The sequence below is a fragment of the Mastigoproctus giganteus genome, chromosome 4 (assembly GCF_048544385.1).
Source record: "Mastigoproctus giganteus isolate SK-2022 chromosome 4, ASM4854438v1, whole genome shotgun sequence".
In the NCBI taxonomy this organism is placed as follows: Eukaryota; Metazoa; Arthropoda; class Arachnida; order Uropygi; family Thelyphonidae; genus Mastigoproctus; species Mastigoproctus giganteus.
In genome coordinates this window covers 224,156,532-224,174,479 of record NC_143578.1, presented here as the reverse complement: position 1 = coordinate 224,174,479, position 17,948 = coordinate 224,156,532, and the positions used below count along the sequence as shown (strand labels likewise).

Genomic DNA, 17,948 nt, shown 5'->3' with positions numbered 1-17,948 from the left:
TACTATATTGCAAGAACAGTAATGACGTACTTACTTAACCTTTAGCCCAATAAACAAAACCAACCAAAAGTTAATAAGTTTAAAAATTGTATTTCAAACAGTAATGATCTCTGTACAGAATCCAGTTATCTATCCATATCTTAAAACTGAGATGTGATAGGTAATTTTTATGATTGATTTTAAATTCTATACATAAAACTTGACCAGAAACAACCATTGATTTGCTAGAGGTAAAAATCATGTTGGGGGTAGTGGCTTACAATGGTTTGTGATAGCTAAAATATGATATGTACTCTTGAGATTGTAAAGGGTGTAAATGTCTTTGAAACACAGCATTAATTATAGTTCCATGATTAGTAGTTGATATATCACAAAATCTTCAAGAAGTTCTTGCTTATAATTTTGTGATGTCAATGGTCCAGCTTCTTGATGAGAAGTCGATGTAGAAGGCTGATGTTGATCAAAATCTTTAGTAGCAGATTTTATTAAACTCTGCATTTTTTTTCATTCTCCATGTTGTTGAACTCATTCTTTTGTCAACATGGGATCCTTCTTCGGTGGATTTGAAGCTTTTATTCTTGCATACTTTTCTCAATTTTGCTCAGCTGGGGTTTTAGCCATCTTTGAAATACTCTTATATCTTGTCAACTGAAATTAGATTTGGTATTTTTACAATTCAATAGCTAGCGAAATCCATTTGCAGACTAGTGATGTCATAACCAAAAACTACTGCAAGAAGTGACTGTCGTTTGTTGAAGTGATTGCTGTGTTCTTGAATCAAAGCCATTTAAATTTTTGAACAGTTTGATCAAAACTGTTCAAAAATTTAAACTTACTTACTTACTTATGCATGCTACTTAGAAGGTTGATGTTGATCAAAATCTTGAGAAACAGATTTTATTAAAGTCTGCATTTTTTTCTGTTCCCTATGTTTTTGAACTCATTCCTTTTCAACATGAGAGGCTTCTTCGGTGGCTTTGAAACTTTTATTCTTGCATAATATTACGACTTGCTGCTTACTCTACTGAATCAATGTTAGTGACTGAGTTGGCATCATTTCCATATCTTAGTATGAACTTACTCTACTGAATCAACGTTGGTAATTGAGTTAGTGCCATTTAGGAAGTGATGTAATTTGTGTCATTTAGAATCTAACAACAACCTAACAGGAAGTGATGTCAATTGCACCATTTCCGTAAAAAAATTTCGTTACCAATAGGTTTTGCTCTAGTGCCACCAAAACCAAGTGCACCCAACGCTTTAAGAACCTTGGATATATATGCATTTGTAGCTTCTGTGACTATTGCTTTAAAGGTATTCCACAATTCTAATGTGTTTGCCAAATGTATGCTATCTCCTCCATATAGCACATTAGGCTTTTATAGTCTTCTTTCATGAAAAGAAAATCAAATCCACTCCCTTGCCTTTAACAACTGCTCTCTCTCTCTCTCCCTCCTTATCACTGAGTTTAGCACACCACAATTACTCCCTACTAATGATTCGTGTGCTGCAGGTTTATGATGTCACTGGTTCATGGCTGATGATATGTCTAGAATATACTTGCCCTTAGTACTTTCCCTAACATGCTAATACAAACAATAATCATCTAGTTCAGTTAGAAGTTGTGTGTCATGGTGATAATGCCTCCCACTTGTTCTAACCAATCAGGAACAAACTGAGATCACCACTGCACGACTCTTGCTTGCTCGTTCCATCTGCATGTAGAGCAGCTTTTCTCAAACTGTGTTCTGTGAGATGTGAACAAGTGCTCAGTGAAAAATGGTAATTAATAATTAAAAAATAATAATAAATTTTACATATTTGTAGCGGACACCACTTTTGTATCATTATAATTTTTAACTTTTTTTTCGATTATGAATATACTGGCATAGACTAATAATCAAAAAGACCACAGAACACTTTATTTTGGTGGGCTTTTGCATAGAGAAATATGTGTAGAGGTAATGACATCTATGAAAAAGTAGTAATGTAGTGTGCCATTCGTATGCAATTTAGCCTGGAGTACACAGGTTGAAGGAAAGGGGGAAGTGAACTGATATCACAACTAAACTCACTTCCTTGTATAATTTTTTTTTTTTTTTTGGTAATTATTAGTATTTCAAAATATTATTATTAAAATATGTGACCATGGATTTGTGATTGAAAAAAGGAACTTTAAAACGAGAAGCAAAGTACTTCTAGTAGTGCAACTGTGGTGGATGATACAATATTGTCACACTTCAAATTGAGGATGAACAATCGCAGTCTTTTGTTCCCCAAAAATCTGAAGTGAAAAAACAGAAACCAACTAATAAAAGACCAAAACGAAAGTATAATGACAGTTATTTGAATTTCGGCTTTACATGTGTTGGAACTAAAGATGCTCCTGATGCACAGTGCGTCATATGTAATAAAATATTAGCAACAGTTCTTTGGCTCCAGCTAAACTTGTGTTTCGTAAGTGTTCCGTGAATATGGAAGTGTTCTGTCAACATACTGCGAGATGAAAAGCATTCTGTGACTAAAAAAGTTTGGGAAACACAGATGTAAGGCTTTCATGATAATCATCACATCCTCTGGTAATTAATCCACTCTCATTACACCTGTGCTTACAACTAACTAAGGCGCCTCCGTAGCCAGGTGGGCAGGAGCAACAGTGTGTAGCACATGCTTCTTGATTAGACCGAGGTTCGAGCCCGTGACCACCAAATACGGAGGATGCGGACAAGTCAGGGAATGACCACTGCATATCCCTGGAGCAATATGGCCTTAGTTGCTAATGCTCCTAAAAACCAAATAACAAACAACTAACTGACACCACATAGATTCTATTCTAGCATGCATAATGTCTGAATGTGAAAAGCTTTTGTCCCAGGCTGCTTTTTTGGTAAGAAACATGACCCTACTACTCCTATCATCTCTCCCTTATCCTTTCTATATATATATATATATATATATATATATACAGGCAGTTCCCGCTTTACAAGTTCCTAGGTTTATGAGTTTTTTTGTTTTTTTTATTAAGTATCAACAAATTTGAAAATATGAAGATTAATTGCAAAAAATTAATGTTAAACATTCATAAATCCTCAATTTAAACCATGCGCATAGCTATACAATACAGTGTACCCTGCTATACGATATTAATCCATTCCAGAGACACCATCGTATCATGAAAATATTGTAATGTGAACCCAATAACACACTGTTTTTTGGTAATTTGTTCTACGACCTCGGAAGTTGAAATTTTCGCTATATAACTCTCTAAAAGATCGTTTTTATAGTCTAAATTGTATTACTTACCAATTCAAATCATTAAAATGCATATACTTTCATCGTTATCATATGTTCTGTTATAAGAATCAATTTTGAACGGCTTTGTGATATTTTTCTAAAGCACATTTCTGGAGGTCACTATGAAGGTCACTACAAAAATTTCATTAAAACAATAAAACAATTTGTATTTTCCGGTTTATTGGGATTTTCTGTTAGTACCAGCAATTATTAAAGAGTAGTAAACTCGATTTTATTGCATAGTGAACATACTGATAGCTGGAATTGTGCAGTTTTTTTATGTTATTATGGTGAAATGTGTTTCCCCTTTACTGAAATCTTCAATCAAATAAAAAACATAAATAAATTATCAGAATCTTCTCTTCATTTCTTTTTTTAAAGCTTCATAAACTTGTTACTCTGCGCAAATTGCGTTAGTTGCAATCTCGCTTGCGCGTATCGTGTTAGCTGCAATTTGTGCATGCCATAAAAAATGCTTATGCATGCTATCATGAAATTTATAAAGAAAAGAGAAGAGATTATCTTGAAAACAAATGCCTCTTAGAAGCATTTCTGAAGAAGACCACTCCTTGTGCAACAAACCAATGAGTGGCGAGCCAACAGCGAGTGATCAACGAGTGTGCATTTAGTCGATGATGATGATAAAGAATAAACATTTGTTAACATTTTTAATTTGTAAATAATTTCTTTATTATTATAATTTGCTTGATTTTACGGGCTACATTTTCATTCCTTTGGATAAATTGATCATTATTCAAACATAAACCAATTAGCTAACTAATTTCTTTGTTGAGAACGTAACCCCTATTTTTAACATTATGTCTATGAGAAATAAATTCCTGCTTTACAAGTTTTCGCTTTACGAGTGCGCGATAAGAACAAATTAACTTGTAAAGTTGGGAACTACCTGCATATATATATATATATTGTACATAGGATAGTTTAACTCAAAAATCCCCTATTTCTGGAAGGCACCATGTTTCCGCATTTTCCCTATCATTTCAGCATCAGTTAAGGAAAAGCCACCACAATGGGATATAGCATGAATCACTCTGATTACTGCCATTTGAAGCATTTGAATATGGCTTCTATTTTTGTTCTTCTACAACAATTTTTTTTCTTGCTTATTTCTCAAAAATGTGTCTTATGTCATTATGATAACTCAGAGGATGATTATAATCTATGATAAAAAATGCAAGTAAAAATGTATGATAGCTACATCATCATCACTAAGTGTTACATCTATTTTTACATTTCTAGGACTCTGGGCATATAGGGAAGATTTCTAGGACTCTGGGCTAATAGGGAAGAGTGTTTGCCTTGCTAGGAAAACACTCCTCGCTATTAGCTGCTATAAACACATTCAAAATGTCAAGCTTTTATATCTGTATGAGTTTGAAATTTTAAAGATTTCTGTGCCAATAAAATGTAAATACCCACAATCTGCAATAGGGCTGGTCAATGCTCAATGAAAGTAATATTTACATATACCAAGAACAAGTAACAGAGATTACCATTAAACAGAATATAACAAGCAACAGTTATACAGAGAAGAAAATTGTCATATCATGCTTATTTGACAACCCATTCTCTGATCTATATTGTTAGTTCCAAGTTGTAACTTCCATTCTCCGATCACCCTGCAATAATGCTTATGTAGTAATAATATGCACCCATTTTAATCTTACCTGCGCACATGCCTCCTCAGGTGCCCTACAAGTAACAGCATATAGAGAGGGAAGATCTAATGTGTGAACAGGTATATATTCTAAATAATGCAGAATTGCTGGTGCCAAATGAGTACTTTGTGCTTGATCCTTTCTTCCGGCTAACAGCAACCGTGGTCGATGACTAGGTGGCCATGTTTGACTGTGCCTATAATGATACATACACACACATATATATATATATTATTATTATTATTTAAGTTCTTTGTAATTCTTAAGAAATTTAATTAGAATTGTATAAAATTTCAACTACTCTGATTCTATGGTATTCTAATTACATATAAAATAAAAAATAATAGAATAATTTATTATTTTGAGAAGTAAAAATACTTCAAGTAATAAATACATTCTAATAAAAAAATGAAATTTATTTTCAAATCAGAAAACAATTTCATCATATTATTAATTAGCACATTCACTGCCACATAAATGTGAGAGAACTTGTTCAATGTGCCGAAATTTTTGGATGTTGAAAAAATCCAAATTCTAACATCCCAACCTTCTGAAAATTTGTACCTAATAGCTGAAAATTAAAAATTTGGAATTTACTGCCAAAAGTGAACACTTACTTTTGTGCTGAGCAGTAAATCAGAACAAATCTTAAAATTTTATAAAAATTTTAATCGTGTGCATAAATTAATATCAATACAAGCAAAAAAACAAAAGAAAACAACAAATTAAATCATGTGCCAAGTCTATAAACAAAAGCCAAAACATTCAATCAGTGTGCCAATAGTTGTTAATTTTATGCCCTTTTGCATTTATAGCACTTACTGATTGACTGCTCAATGTGTTATGGCACATCATTCTTAATGCTGTTTTAGGCATATATATATGTAGGAAGTGAACGTGTTAACATGAGGAGACATATAACAAATCATGGGCATTGTTTTTTTAAAAATTCAAATAGCCATAACCTATCAGTAGTCCTACCCTATGAAAGTGATATTTATGAAGTCACCATGAACCATAGATTAAACAGTGTAGTATTTCATCAGTTCAGCTGTCGAATTAAATTACAGCAGTATTTTGGCAGGTGACTGATTAGTATGGCAAATGATGCAAGAAAGCATCATTTGCCATACAGCCAAAAAAACAGCTACTTTTATGTTCCAACCCCTTTAATAATTTATCTAATCCTTCTCAAAATTTATTTAAATTATCCAGTATCACAAATATCAGAAGGAAGGTTTGTTCCAACAATCAATTATTCTCTCACACACATTTATTCAGCAACCATTCTTTTTTTCAACTTAAATGTGTGTCCCTTATGTGTGTTGTCCAATGAAAGAATAAGGATGAAAGTCAGCATTTAGTGTACTCAATCCATTTAAAGTATTAAACACTTCAGTTAAGTCTTCTTGCAGATGCCCAGTTTCTTTCTTAGCAAGAGCAGTTTTTTGTACTCCTGACTAGTCTTGCTCTTCTCTGCATCTCTTCCACAAATGCACAAAGGAGAGCAGCAGCTTGACAATAAACTTATTTATTCTAGAAATCAGATACAGCCAAGGAGGGTGTAGCAATAACTTTAGAACTAGTTTGGTAAAAAGTTTAATTGGCTGGAAATTTTATTTAATTATTATTATTTTTTTTTAAATTAAAACAATTTTTTTGCATGTATGATCCAATAAAAGGGATAAGTAAATGGGCAGAGATTTAAATAGCAGGAAAATATCTTTGGCATGCACAAGAATTCTGTGCAAGCCATGCAATCTTAACTTGTTACACCCTGAGCATGTTACACCCTGTGGTGGCACAGGGTGTAACATGCTCACTTGTAAAATATCTAATGTGTGTTAATTGCTGGATTGAAATTGTAGTTGTCACTCTGTCTACCTTACTAAATACAAGTACAACAGAATCCTGTTAATCCGGGACCCGATGATCCGGACTTTCTGTTAATTTGGACTGGATTTTCAGTCAGTGGAAAGATTGTAACTATCGAAAAAAAAAAAAAAAAATATATATATATATTTCTGTTCAGTGACATTTGGGAGGGAGTTTAAAATTTAAAACAATAAAAAAAGATAAGCAATCAATAACAAAGAACACTGCATGCACAAACTGCAACTAACACAATACATGCAAGTGAGAATGGAGTAACAAATCACAAAACTTAAAAAAATAGGAATGAAGACAACATTCTGAAAATTTATTTATGTTTCTGTTATGATTGATGATTTCATGAAAGGGGGAAACACATTTCACCATAATAATGTAAAAATCCAGAATTCCAGCTGTCAGTATTATCAAAAATTCAATAAAATCATGTTTACTATCCATTTATAATAATACTAACAGAAAAGCCTAATAAACAGGGGACTGCTAATTGTTTTTATTTCCACGCATACATGTGTTAATTTTGAAAGTGAGTTTCAAAATTAGTGAAAAAAAACATTGAGGACTATTTCAAGCAAACTTCTCTAAAACAGTTATTTGTTTTTGTGTTGTAATATTTTTTTTTTTGTGTTTAATTATGTATAATATAATGCTCTACATTAAAATTTATTGCTTTGTACAGTATTTTTTTCCCTCACCATGTTGTTTTACTTTTTATAATTTTTACTTTAAAATATTGTTTTATTAATTTAATGTAAAAACCAATTTAGTTAAAATTTTGTCATTTAGTAACTTTAAATAAAAAACTGGTACGTTAAAGATAGCTTCCGGTTAATCTGGACTTTCACTAATCCAGACCAAGTGTGGTCCTGTCAAGTCCGGATTAACAGAATTCTACTGTATACAGTCTTACACTGAAAGGACAGAATTCATGGGATACCTGGTTCCTGTGCAACGAGACGCTGTCACCTCTCTCACTAGTGGACCAACCCACCGCTTGGCAGGTATATAGGTACACTGCATTCACGTAGACAGTAATTCGATGTCAGTACGGGTAAACGCCATGAGTCAACCGACTTTGAAAGAGGGATGATAGTGGGTGCTGGACACATGGGTCACTATTACAGAGGCGGTACAGAAATTGTACTATCCCCGTTCGTCAGTATCGGGAATATGCCATTTCCGGAATAACATCTCGTCAACGTTTGTCTTACATTGTTTCAGCCAACTGGAGAGAGACAGTGGCACAAATCACTGCCGACTTCAACGAGGGAGGTGCCAGAAATGTCTCCACCAAGACCATCAGGCGATCATTAGCTGCAATAGGTTATGGGAGCTGCTGACCCACCAGAGTCCCACTGCTAACAACTTGACACAGAACTCTAAGCCTCAAATGGGCGAAAGAACATCGGCACTGGACCCTGGACGATTGTAGATGGGTCTCCTGGTCCGTTTAGCCCCATTTCCAGTTATTTTGAGTGGATGGGAGGGTGTGTATCTCACAGAAACCGCATGAAGCAATGTAGGCATTTTCAACTGGCACATGTTGGGACCTCTGATACATCTAGATGCATCTCTGAACGGTCCAGCTTACATGTCCATCCTTGCAGACCATTTGCATCCCTTCATAGTCATCATGCACCCACAGGGCAATGGACTCTTCCAGTAGAACAATATGCCTCCCTGTTCACCGGACATGAACAATGTCGAGCATTTTTGGGATGCTGTGGAAAGGTCCTTTTGAGCTTTGGATCCTCCACCCAGGAATGCAACAGAATCATGAACAGTGGTGCAGCAAGCATGAATGGAAATACCTATGGAACGCTTTCACGAACTAGTTGACTGCCTTGCTGTGCGACTGCCCTTATCTGGACAAAAGGTGGGCCTACCCATTACTCGGTAGGTATCCCATGATTTCTGTTCACTCAGTGTACTTTAGCAACTTTGGAAGTGACAACTGTTATTTATTCAGAGTTATTAAGTGAAATGTACTAATACCCAAGGCACTACTAGTATTGCAATTATGTTTGTTTGTCTCTACAAAGAATTATATTTGTTTATGTTAACATTAATGTAGCATAGTATCAGATTAGCATACTATCATCTGCATAACGAACAACCATCGTTTTTCAGATGATATTATGCAAATCTGTAATTCCACGGATCATCTGAAGGAAACTCTGAGGAGAGGTTGTGAAGCAAGTAAGAAAAAAAGGGTTGTTTCTGAATTTTTTTTTTTTTTTGGTTAGTTGGCGCATCGGCTTCTGTAGCCATATTGCACCTCCCAAGGTTTTTGAATTTTCTATTCTGATCCAAGCCCGAGGCAGGATTCGAACCCACGTCCCGCTAGGCATTTTACCCACCTGGCTAGCCCGGTCGGCTTTCTGAATGTGAGTAACACTAAAATTAGGTGATTGGTGATAATCTTGGTTCCAGCAATTAACCACCTGCTGGCTAAAGGCAAATTTCCGCACATCTATTCTACAACTGTCTTTCCTCAGTTTGAATCTATGCCCCCCCCCCAGGGTTCACAATCTGAGAAAGAGGAAGAATCCCATCAGAATTCAGCGTGTTCAACCCATTCAAGGCCTTATACACCTCAATCAGATTGCCTTGCAGGTGCCTAGTCTCCAGCCGCTACAATTTGCAGAACTTAAGCCTCTCTTGGTAATACGACCCCTTCGTTCCCCTCACCAATCTTGTCCTTCTCTGTACATGCTCAAGCAAATCTACATCCTTCCTAAAATGAGGTCTCCAGACTTATATGCAGTACCCAAGGCATGCCTTATAGAAAGGGATAATCATCTCCTTTTCCCTGCTAGTAAAATTCCTATATATCATTGACAAAACCCCATGAGCTGCTCTGGCAGCCTGTCTGCATTGCTCAGAAAACTTCATATCTTACTGCACAACTACTCTCAGGTCTTCCATTTCACTTTCTATCACCATAAGTGTAGTACCACACAGTTGGTACGTTCTTCTAGGGTTACTTCTACCCATATGCAGTACTTTGCATTTGTCAAGGTTAAACTTCAGTTGTCACCTCTCAGCCCATCTCAAATTTTCTAGATCCTGTTGCAGTAGCCCACTGTCATTAACAACCCTGCCAAACTTTGTATCATCTGCAAACTTCGACACTAAGCCTGATATACCTTCATCAATATCATTGATAAACATACAAAACAACAATGGACCCAAAACTGAACCCTGTGGGACTCCACTAATAACATTAGTCCACGAAGAGCAGTGGCCATTGATTACTGACTGATCTGACAAAATTATGGGGAGATCAAGATCTATCCTTAAAGATGAAGCTGAGAATCACTGATTCTCAGCTTCATCTTTAAGATAATTTTCCTGGTTGCCATTTATGGATGTAAACCATGGAATCTGAAAAGAGCTGACAGGAAAAAAATTGAGGCATTTAAGATGTGGTGTTATACGAGAATACTTCGTATTTCTTACCATGATCGAAGAACAAATCAGTGGGTATTGAATAAAAAATTAGCAGGCCTGAAATTCTTCTTCATAGCATTAACAGAAGAAAAGTCAAATATTTTGAATACAAAATATTAAGGAGGGATAACTTTCTGTTGAAGAATATAATGGAAGGAAAAAATGAGGGGAAGAGGAGGAGCAGAGGAAGACCTGCAACTAGATGGAAGGATGGGATCAGTGACCTTCTGAGCATTGATCCCATCCTTCCATCAGTTTTCTCCAACTGCATCAATCTTGTGCTCTATGAGCACAAGATTGATGCAGCTGGAGGAAACTGATGGTGGCCATAACAGCTCCTCAGGGAACTATGTGACTAGAAGAAGATGTTAACATTGGGTGGTTCCATTATTGCTATGATATAATGTTTGTTTATGTTTGAAATATTATATAAAATAGGCAGCAATAGATGTATATCTAATATAGTATTTATATTAGATAGTTTGTTTGTTTGTGTTTATATTATAGTTTGTTTTTTGTCTGACCTTAGTATTAGCCATATAGTGCAAGGAAGCCACAGGTTTTTGCTGCACTAGCCAAAAATAATAAACTAAACTAATAATAAACACAATAATAATAAACCAAAACTAAAAATATTTAAAAAAAAAAGATAAAAAGTAGAAGAGATTGTTGTTGTTGTTGTGTGATAGCTATTGGTGCAAGAGCAGTTTAGGAGAGTTTTGTGTTTAAACATTTTTTTTCACTACTCTTGATGTGGTTTAGAAGAAAGCCAAGGTTCTGCTTTATAATCATGTAGCTTCTCCATATATGGTACTATTAATTTTTAATTTTATATGGTTTGGGAGTATCCAATTAACTTAAGGAAAAAGAAAACGTAGTTAATATTAGGCCGGTCATCTAAAATTGTTTTAAGTATTAGGTTGTTTTGTACATTCATCAATGTTTGAAACACTCTTTGACGTTCTCTATTAAATCTTGGACAGTTGACCACGAAATGATGTACAGTAAGCAGAACTTGACAGTTTTGGCATTAAGGAGGATCTTCATCTCTGAGTAGGTATGCCCAATTTGCAATCGGGTAAGGGTCACCTCTTTGTGTCTGTTGGATCAGAAGCTAGTCGACAATGATTGAAGTGTTTGTTTCATTCCTAGAAGTTTGTTGTTTGTCTGATCTTGCCAGTGTTGTTGCCATTGTTTTGAACTGTTTTGGTGGATTATGGACTTGTAATCTGTATATGGTATTGAGCGAAAGGCATAATCAGAGGTGGCATCTTCTCTTGCTGCTTTATCTGCTCTTTCATTCCCAGTTATTCCTGTGTGGCCTGGTATCCAGCAGAATGTGATATTGTGATTTGTTTTGTAACAGTTTTGATATCGAATATTGGACCCATTGTAAAACTGGGTGTGTTGTGGTATTCACATTCTGCAGGGCAATAACAGAGCTAAGAAAGTTAGTGAAAATTATGCTGTTTGCTATCTGTTTACGTTTAAATTCGTTTACGGCCATCAAAATGGCTTGTAATTCGGCAGTAAAATACTGCATTCTTTTGGGAGTTGTTGAATGAGGGTGTTATCTTCAAAATGAATTCCGGTTCCTACACAAGTATCTGTTTTTGACCCATCAGTATAAGTATAACGTGCATGTTCGCCTTTGTATGTTGCATGTAGCTGCTGGTAGTTTCTTTGCAGTAGAGTTGTTTTTCTCCAGGAATGGACATACAGGTTGAACTATACTCTGTGGTGGAATGGTCTGTGCAATCATAGTAGCTATGTTGTCATAATTAAGCTCTCAGCTTAGCAGTAAATCTTTTAAATGGATGTTGGCAGGTTGATTCATTAGTGGATGGGCTTGGTATATGCTTTCTCAGTTATATGAAAATAGAAAGTATCTATTTGAATGATCACTGTTATATTTTATCTTGATGGCATAGTGTAATAACAAGTTCTGTAGTCTAAGCTGTAGTGAAGGTTCATGGGCTTCTGCATAAAGGCTTTGTATAGGTAAGTCCAGACAGCACCAAGTGCTGTAAGGAGAGCACTGTGGTGTATATGGTCTAACCATCTCAGTGCACTTGGTTTCACCAAGCCATAAACAGCTGCTCCATAGTCTAGCTTGGAACAAATTATTGCTCGATAAAGTTTAAGAAGTGTATGTCGATCTGCTCCCCAAGTTGTTGTGGAAAGAACTTTGAGTGGGTTTAATTTCTTGAGGCAAGTAAGTCTGAGTTGTTTAATGTGTTCAAGGAATGTTAGTTTCTTATCCAAGTGAAGTCCTAAGAATATGCTTGGTACCACTGGGATCATATTTCTGTCAAGTTTCAGTTCAGAGTGTAGGTTTCGTTTTCTATAGAAGTGTATACATGCAGTTTTTTGTGTGGAAATCCAAAAGCCACTTGTCTGAGCCCATTTGTTTATTGTTCCTTGTAGTTGCCGTTCTGTACTTTGCATATTCTGAGAGTAATAGGAAATACTGAAATCATCAACATATAAAGCTGCATCAACGGTTCTTGGAATATGTCCCATTATGGTAGTACAGGTCAACCATCACTAATCCGGATATAATTTCTGCGAACGTAATTTCAAATTTCCCGGGTCAGCGCACCGACCTGCTGCTACTGTTTTGGTTGTAGCATCAGCTGTTGATGCAAACTCGTAAACACTGGCAAGGCATTCCCACTTGTTTTTCTACATTTATTATTATAACCTGCTCACATTTAGCCCCAGCCATGGTTCCAATGCATAAAGGAAGTGCCTCTCGTGGTGTAAAGCACAAACACCATACATTGTCCATAACAGATAAAGTTGAACTTCTGAAAAAATTCAACAGCAGTGTGTCTGTGAGAAGTTTAACTCTGCTTAATTGTAAATTCCAGCAATTTCTCTCAGTTCCTCTTATCTTAGTAATTTTCTTTTAGCCATTTTGGATTTTTTTTTCCTTTTTTTACAACACACTTATACAAACTTGCAGAAAAACACAACACAATATGATGGATAATACAGCATGCTAACATTATTAGCATTAGCATTAGTAGAGGCATTTGATGCAAGAAAGCAAGCTTATGCAGCATCAGCCAAAAAAAAAAAAAAAACTCCCACTTCATCCCTCTGTTCGTTCAAAATACCTGTCCAGCTGAGCCTTAAACTTATTTAGGCTATCAACTTCCACGACAAGGGATGGAAGTCTGTTCCACCAACCAACCACTCGCTGGCTAAAGGCAAATTTCCGCACGTCTATCCTACATCTGTCTTTCCTCAGTTTGAATTTATGCCCTCTCAGGTGATTATTCTGAGCGAGAGGAAGAATCCCATCAGCATTGAGCATGCTCAAACCATTCAATGCTTTATACACCTCTATCAGATCACCTCGCTGGTGCCTAGTCTCCAGACACTGTAATTTGCAAATCTTAAGCCTTTCTTCGTAAGAGCACCCCTTTGTTCCAGCAGCTCTACATCCTTCTTGAAATGAGGCCTCCAGGCCTGTATACAGTACTCTAGGTGTGGCCTGACCATTGCCTTATACAAGGGAATAATCACCTCCTTATCCCTGCTAGAAAAATTCCTATATATCATTGACAATACACCATGAGCTACTCTTGCAGCCCGTCTGCACTGCTCAGAGAACTTCATATCTGCCTGCACAACCACCCCCAGGTCCCTTTCATTCTCTACCACTGTCAGTGCAATACCACAGAGTTGATACGCTGCTCTGGGGTTGCTGTTTCCCATGTGTAGTACTTTACATTTGTCAATGTTAAACTTCATTTGCCACCTCTCAGCCCATCTGCTCAACCTTTCCAGATCCTGTTGCAGCAGCATAGTGTCAGTAGTGTCCTTGACAACCCTGCCTACCTTTGTATCGTCTGCAAACTTCGACATTAAGCTTGATATACCATCATCAGTATCATTTATGAACTTGTTTTCACAAAATCTCTAACAATACTCCCCCCCCCCCACTTTGTTAGTTGTTGGCACATCAGCTTCTGTGGCCATAATGCACCTCCCAATGTTTTTTTTTTGCAGTACTCTGATCCAAGCCTGAGGCGGGATTTGAACCCCGCAGGCACTTTACCCATTCAGGTAGCCCGGTTGGCCTCTAACAATACTGACAAACTTATTGCGACATTTGAGAATTTATTTTTATTGTAATTAGTTTTATTGCAGCGTTCACCGCACATGCAATAAACTAATCACAAACGACCCTCATATGTATGTCATAATAGCGTCACACGTATGTGGCTGACACGGCTTCTCAAGAAATAAAGTAACCAACATACTTTAGTTACAAAAACATATATGCGGCATAAAAAAATACTTTTTTTTTTTAATATTTTAAGCAAAAAAACGACAACACTGACATTACAATATTTATTTTAGAATTACTAATCAAATTATTTCCTAAATATTTTTTGGCCCCTCGGGGAATTTTTTTCTTAAACTAGCTTGGCAACTAATGTGTTAAAGGTAGAAGGAGGTGGCTAGCTGTTGTATGTGCTAAAATAACCACCGGTGATCCAGCACCCCACAGGTCCCAACGCTGCTGGATTAGTGATGGTCAACCTGTATAAAGGAAAACAAATTAACTATGTGCTTCCCTTCCAGGTAACTAACCAGTTAATCTTTGAATTTCTCCAAGCTGTAAGCCTGCAGAGGTAACTCTCTTAAGGCCGACAGCGTGGAGATATATGCTTTTTAGCAAATCTCACCATGCAGGTTGCCCATCTTTGAACCCTTTCTTTTTTTCAGGTGAGGTTTCCATACTTGAATACTGCATTCCATGTGTGGTATTATAATTGTCTTGTATAGTGGGATTATTACCTCCCTATCTCTACAGGTTATGGTTCAATAAATTGAGAGGATATCATGGGCTTTCCTAGCTACCTATCTGTGCTGCTCTGAGAACTTCATATATGACAGAATAATAATTCCCAGATAATAATTCCTTTTCTTCCTCTAATGTTTTTAATTCGACTCCATTAGGTGCATGAGTTATTTTGGTATTTACTATTCTCCAAGGATAAGACCTTGCATTTTGCTGCATTAAAACACAGCTGCTAGTTTTCTGACCATCCTTGAAGTCTGCCCAAATCATTCTGAAGGAGTGTTGCTTGGAACTGACCATTAACCACTCTCTACATCAAATGCAAATTTTGACATCACACCCTCTACCTTGTCAATATCATTTATGAAAATCTGAAACAACAGTGGTCCAAGAAGTGATCCTTGAAGGGGGGCCCCCTCCTTACTTCTGATGTTACACCAATCTGATCCATTAATCATAACCCTCTGCCTTTGTGCTGCAGTCACCCTATAATCCATCTTAGAATGCCAACATGTTCCATTTTATACAGTACTCATGAGGGTCTGAGTCATCACTTGCCTTGCTAAAATCCAAATAAACTATGTTGAAATTGTTCCCAAAAAATCCAGCTCATGAGTAACTGTCAAAATATCTAACCAGGTTAGTTAAACATGATTTTCCCTTAACAAAACTGTGCTATGTCCTTCAGAATACTATTTCTATCACATGTTGCTGGACTGCACTCTTGTGACTCCAAGGATTTTCCAATTACTGAAGTCAGATTGACTGGTATGTAGTTAATCACTTCACTTTTAAAAAACCACTTTTATACTGGCTATATGTTGTTACATTTCCAGTCCAAAGGAATCTCTGATGCATAAATGATCCCATAATTAACCTTAATGATGATATTTTTATTGATTAATATGGAACAAAATATGAAGAGTATTAAAGTGCTGCACAACAGTGGCAAAAAAGGATATTAATTCCATTACTGTTTTATATCCTACCTTACATTCTTCTAGAAGATGAACTGACATAATAATGCAACAGAAGAAATAGTAATAGAAACAGAAAATAAGTTAAATTATACAAAGCCAGAAGTTTCCTCAATATACTTATCAGATTTGCCAACTCAAATGAGGAAATCAAAAAATATTTTATTCTTTAAGGAAAATAAAGAACAACAATATGAAACAATAACATAATAGAACTATGACTCAACAGAAATTTTCTATTTATCAAAAAAAAAACAAAACAAAAAAAAAACATACAACTAAGGAGGGGTTATCTACTTATAATTAAACTTGTAGTTATTAATTTTTAATGCATTAACTAAAATCTATTCCTTAAGAAAACAATAAATACTCATATCCTGTTTTATTGGATTTCTTTATATTCAATTTTGTTATGCATTTAAGCGTTTTCTCAAAAGTCCTTCCCCCCACCTGCTTTGTCTTATTTATATTTTAGCCTAGTGGTGGTGCCTAAATATAGAAAAATTATGGCAGGTCACATGATATGTGCTCAACTTTATTTTCCATTTGGAAATATTTTAGATTTTTTTCTTCTTTTTTATTCCAATTAAACAGTGCCAATATTTCATATTTTCTTAATGGATTACTGTAATTATTGTATGTACTTTAAGTTTTAATATAAAAATTAAAAACTTTAAAATGTGCTGTGTTTTTTACATTTATTTTCAAAAAAATCAAAAAATATTAAATTCTGGTGAAAACTGCAAAAAAATGTTTTAAAAATAAAACAGAAACATCAGTCCCTTATTCTCTTCCATTTTTCAGTATAAAAGACCATTAGGTACGTGAAATTTCAAATATATGCACATATATTTCTGCTAATTATATAAATATTATTAAAAAAAAAAAAAAAAAAAAAAAAATATATATATATATATATTATGCACACTGTCCATGCAAAACATTGTGACCTCCTGCCTAATAGTGGGTGCGTCCTCTCCACCAGTACTATCAATATATGCCAGGGCAAGGCCTCCAAATGCGCAGTTATGCTTATTACGTTGCCAGAACTGTGTCTCAACAATAGTTTGTGGTGGAGGATCCAAATGTGGGATCTATAGATTCATGTAATCACAGTGATCTTTTATGGGATTCATATCTGGTGAATTCAGTGGCCAAGAAAGTCACTTTCATGTTCGAACAACTCTCAAACAATATCGGCAATGTGGCAGATCATATTATTCAGATGAAACACACCTGCACCATTTGGGAAGAAAGTCGCCATGAAGGGGGTGTACCCTGATCAGCCACAATGGATAGATAGTTTTTTATCATTCGGAGTGCAGTCTAGAGGTATGGGGGTTACAAGAGATTCCTAGGAAAACACTGCCACCACCTGCCCATTTCTATTGGACCAGGACATCACAGCAACTCCTTTCCACAGTCACTGTACCATCCACACGGAAACATGATTCATTGGAAAAGGTAACTTTTTTCCAGTCCTCAGTGGTCTGTGATACTGTTCAGATACAAAGTTTGGGTGTGTCGTTGGGTGGCTCTAAGCAGCAGGGTACCTTGGCTAGGTGTCTACTCTGAAGGCCCATATGGAGGAGGGGGTTCACTAGATTGTGGTCTTGGAAACACTGCCGGTTGTCCCCAATTAAAGTCCATGGTCAGCTGTGGTTCCACTGTTTTTGGCATATCAGCTCACACGATGCAGAACAGCCTACATTCAGCATGACTATCAATGAAACACAGGCACCTGCCAGTGGCCTGGTGACTTCTGCCCTGTCTGATATCCATCTACTCTTGAACACCTTCACTACAGCACTTCATGAACAGCCTACAAGATTCACA

At 36.0% G+C, this 17,948-nt stretch overlaps 1 protein-coding gene across 1 annotated transcript in view; it reads right to left on the bottom strand.

The window, feature by feature from the left end:
- LOC150087437 (ATPase family AAA domain-containing protein 2-like) overlaps positions 1–17,948 on the bottom strand; it is a 450,193-nt gene that overhangs the window by 224,397 nt on the left and 207,848 nt on the right. The window contains exon 15 of the mRNA XM_090372484.1: positions 4,983–5,169. Within this exon, the coding sequence (XP_090228610.1) occupies positions 4,983–5,169 (187 nt within the window). The remainder of the gene's footprint in view (positions 1–4,982; positions 5,170–17,948) is intronic.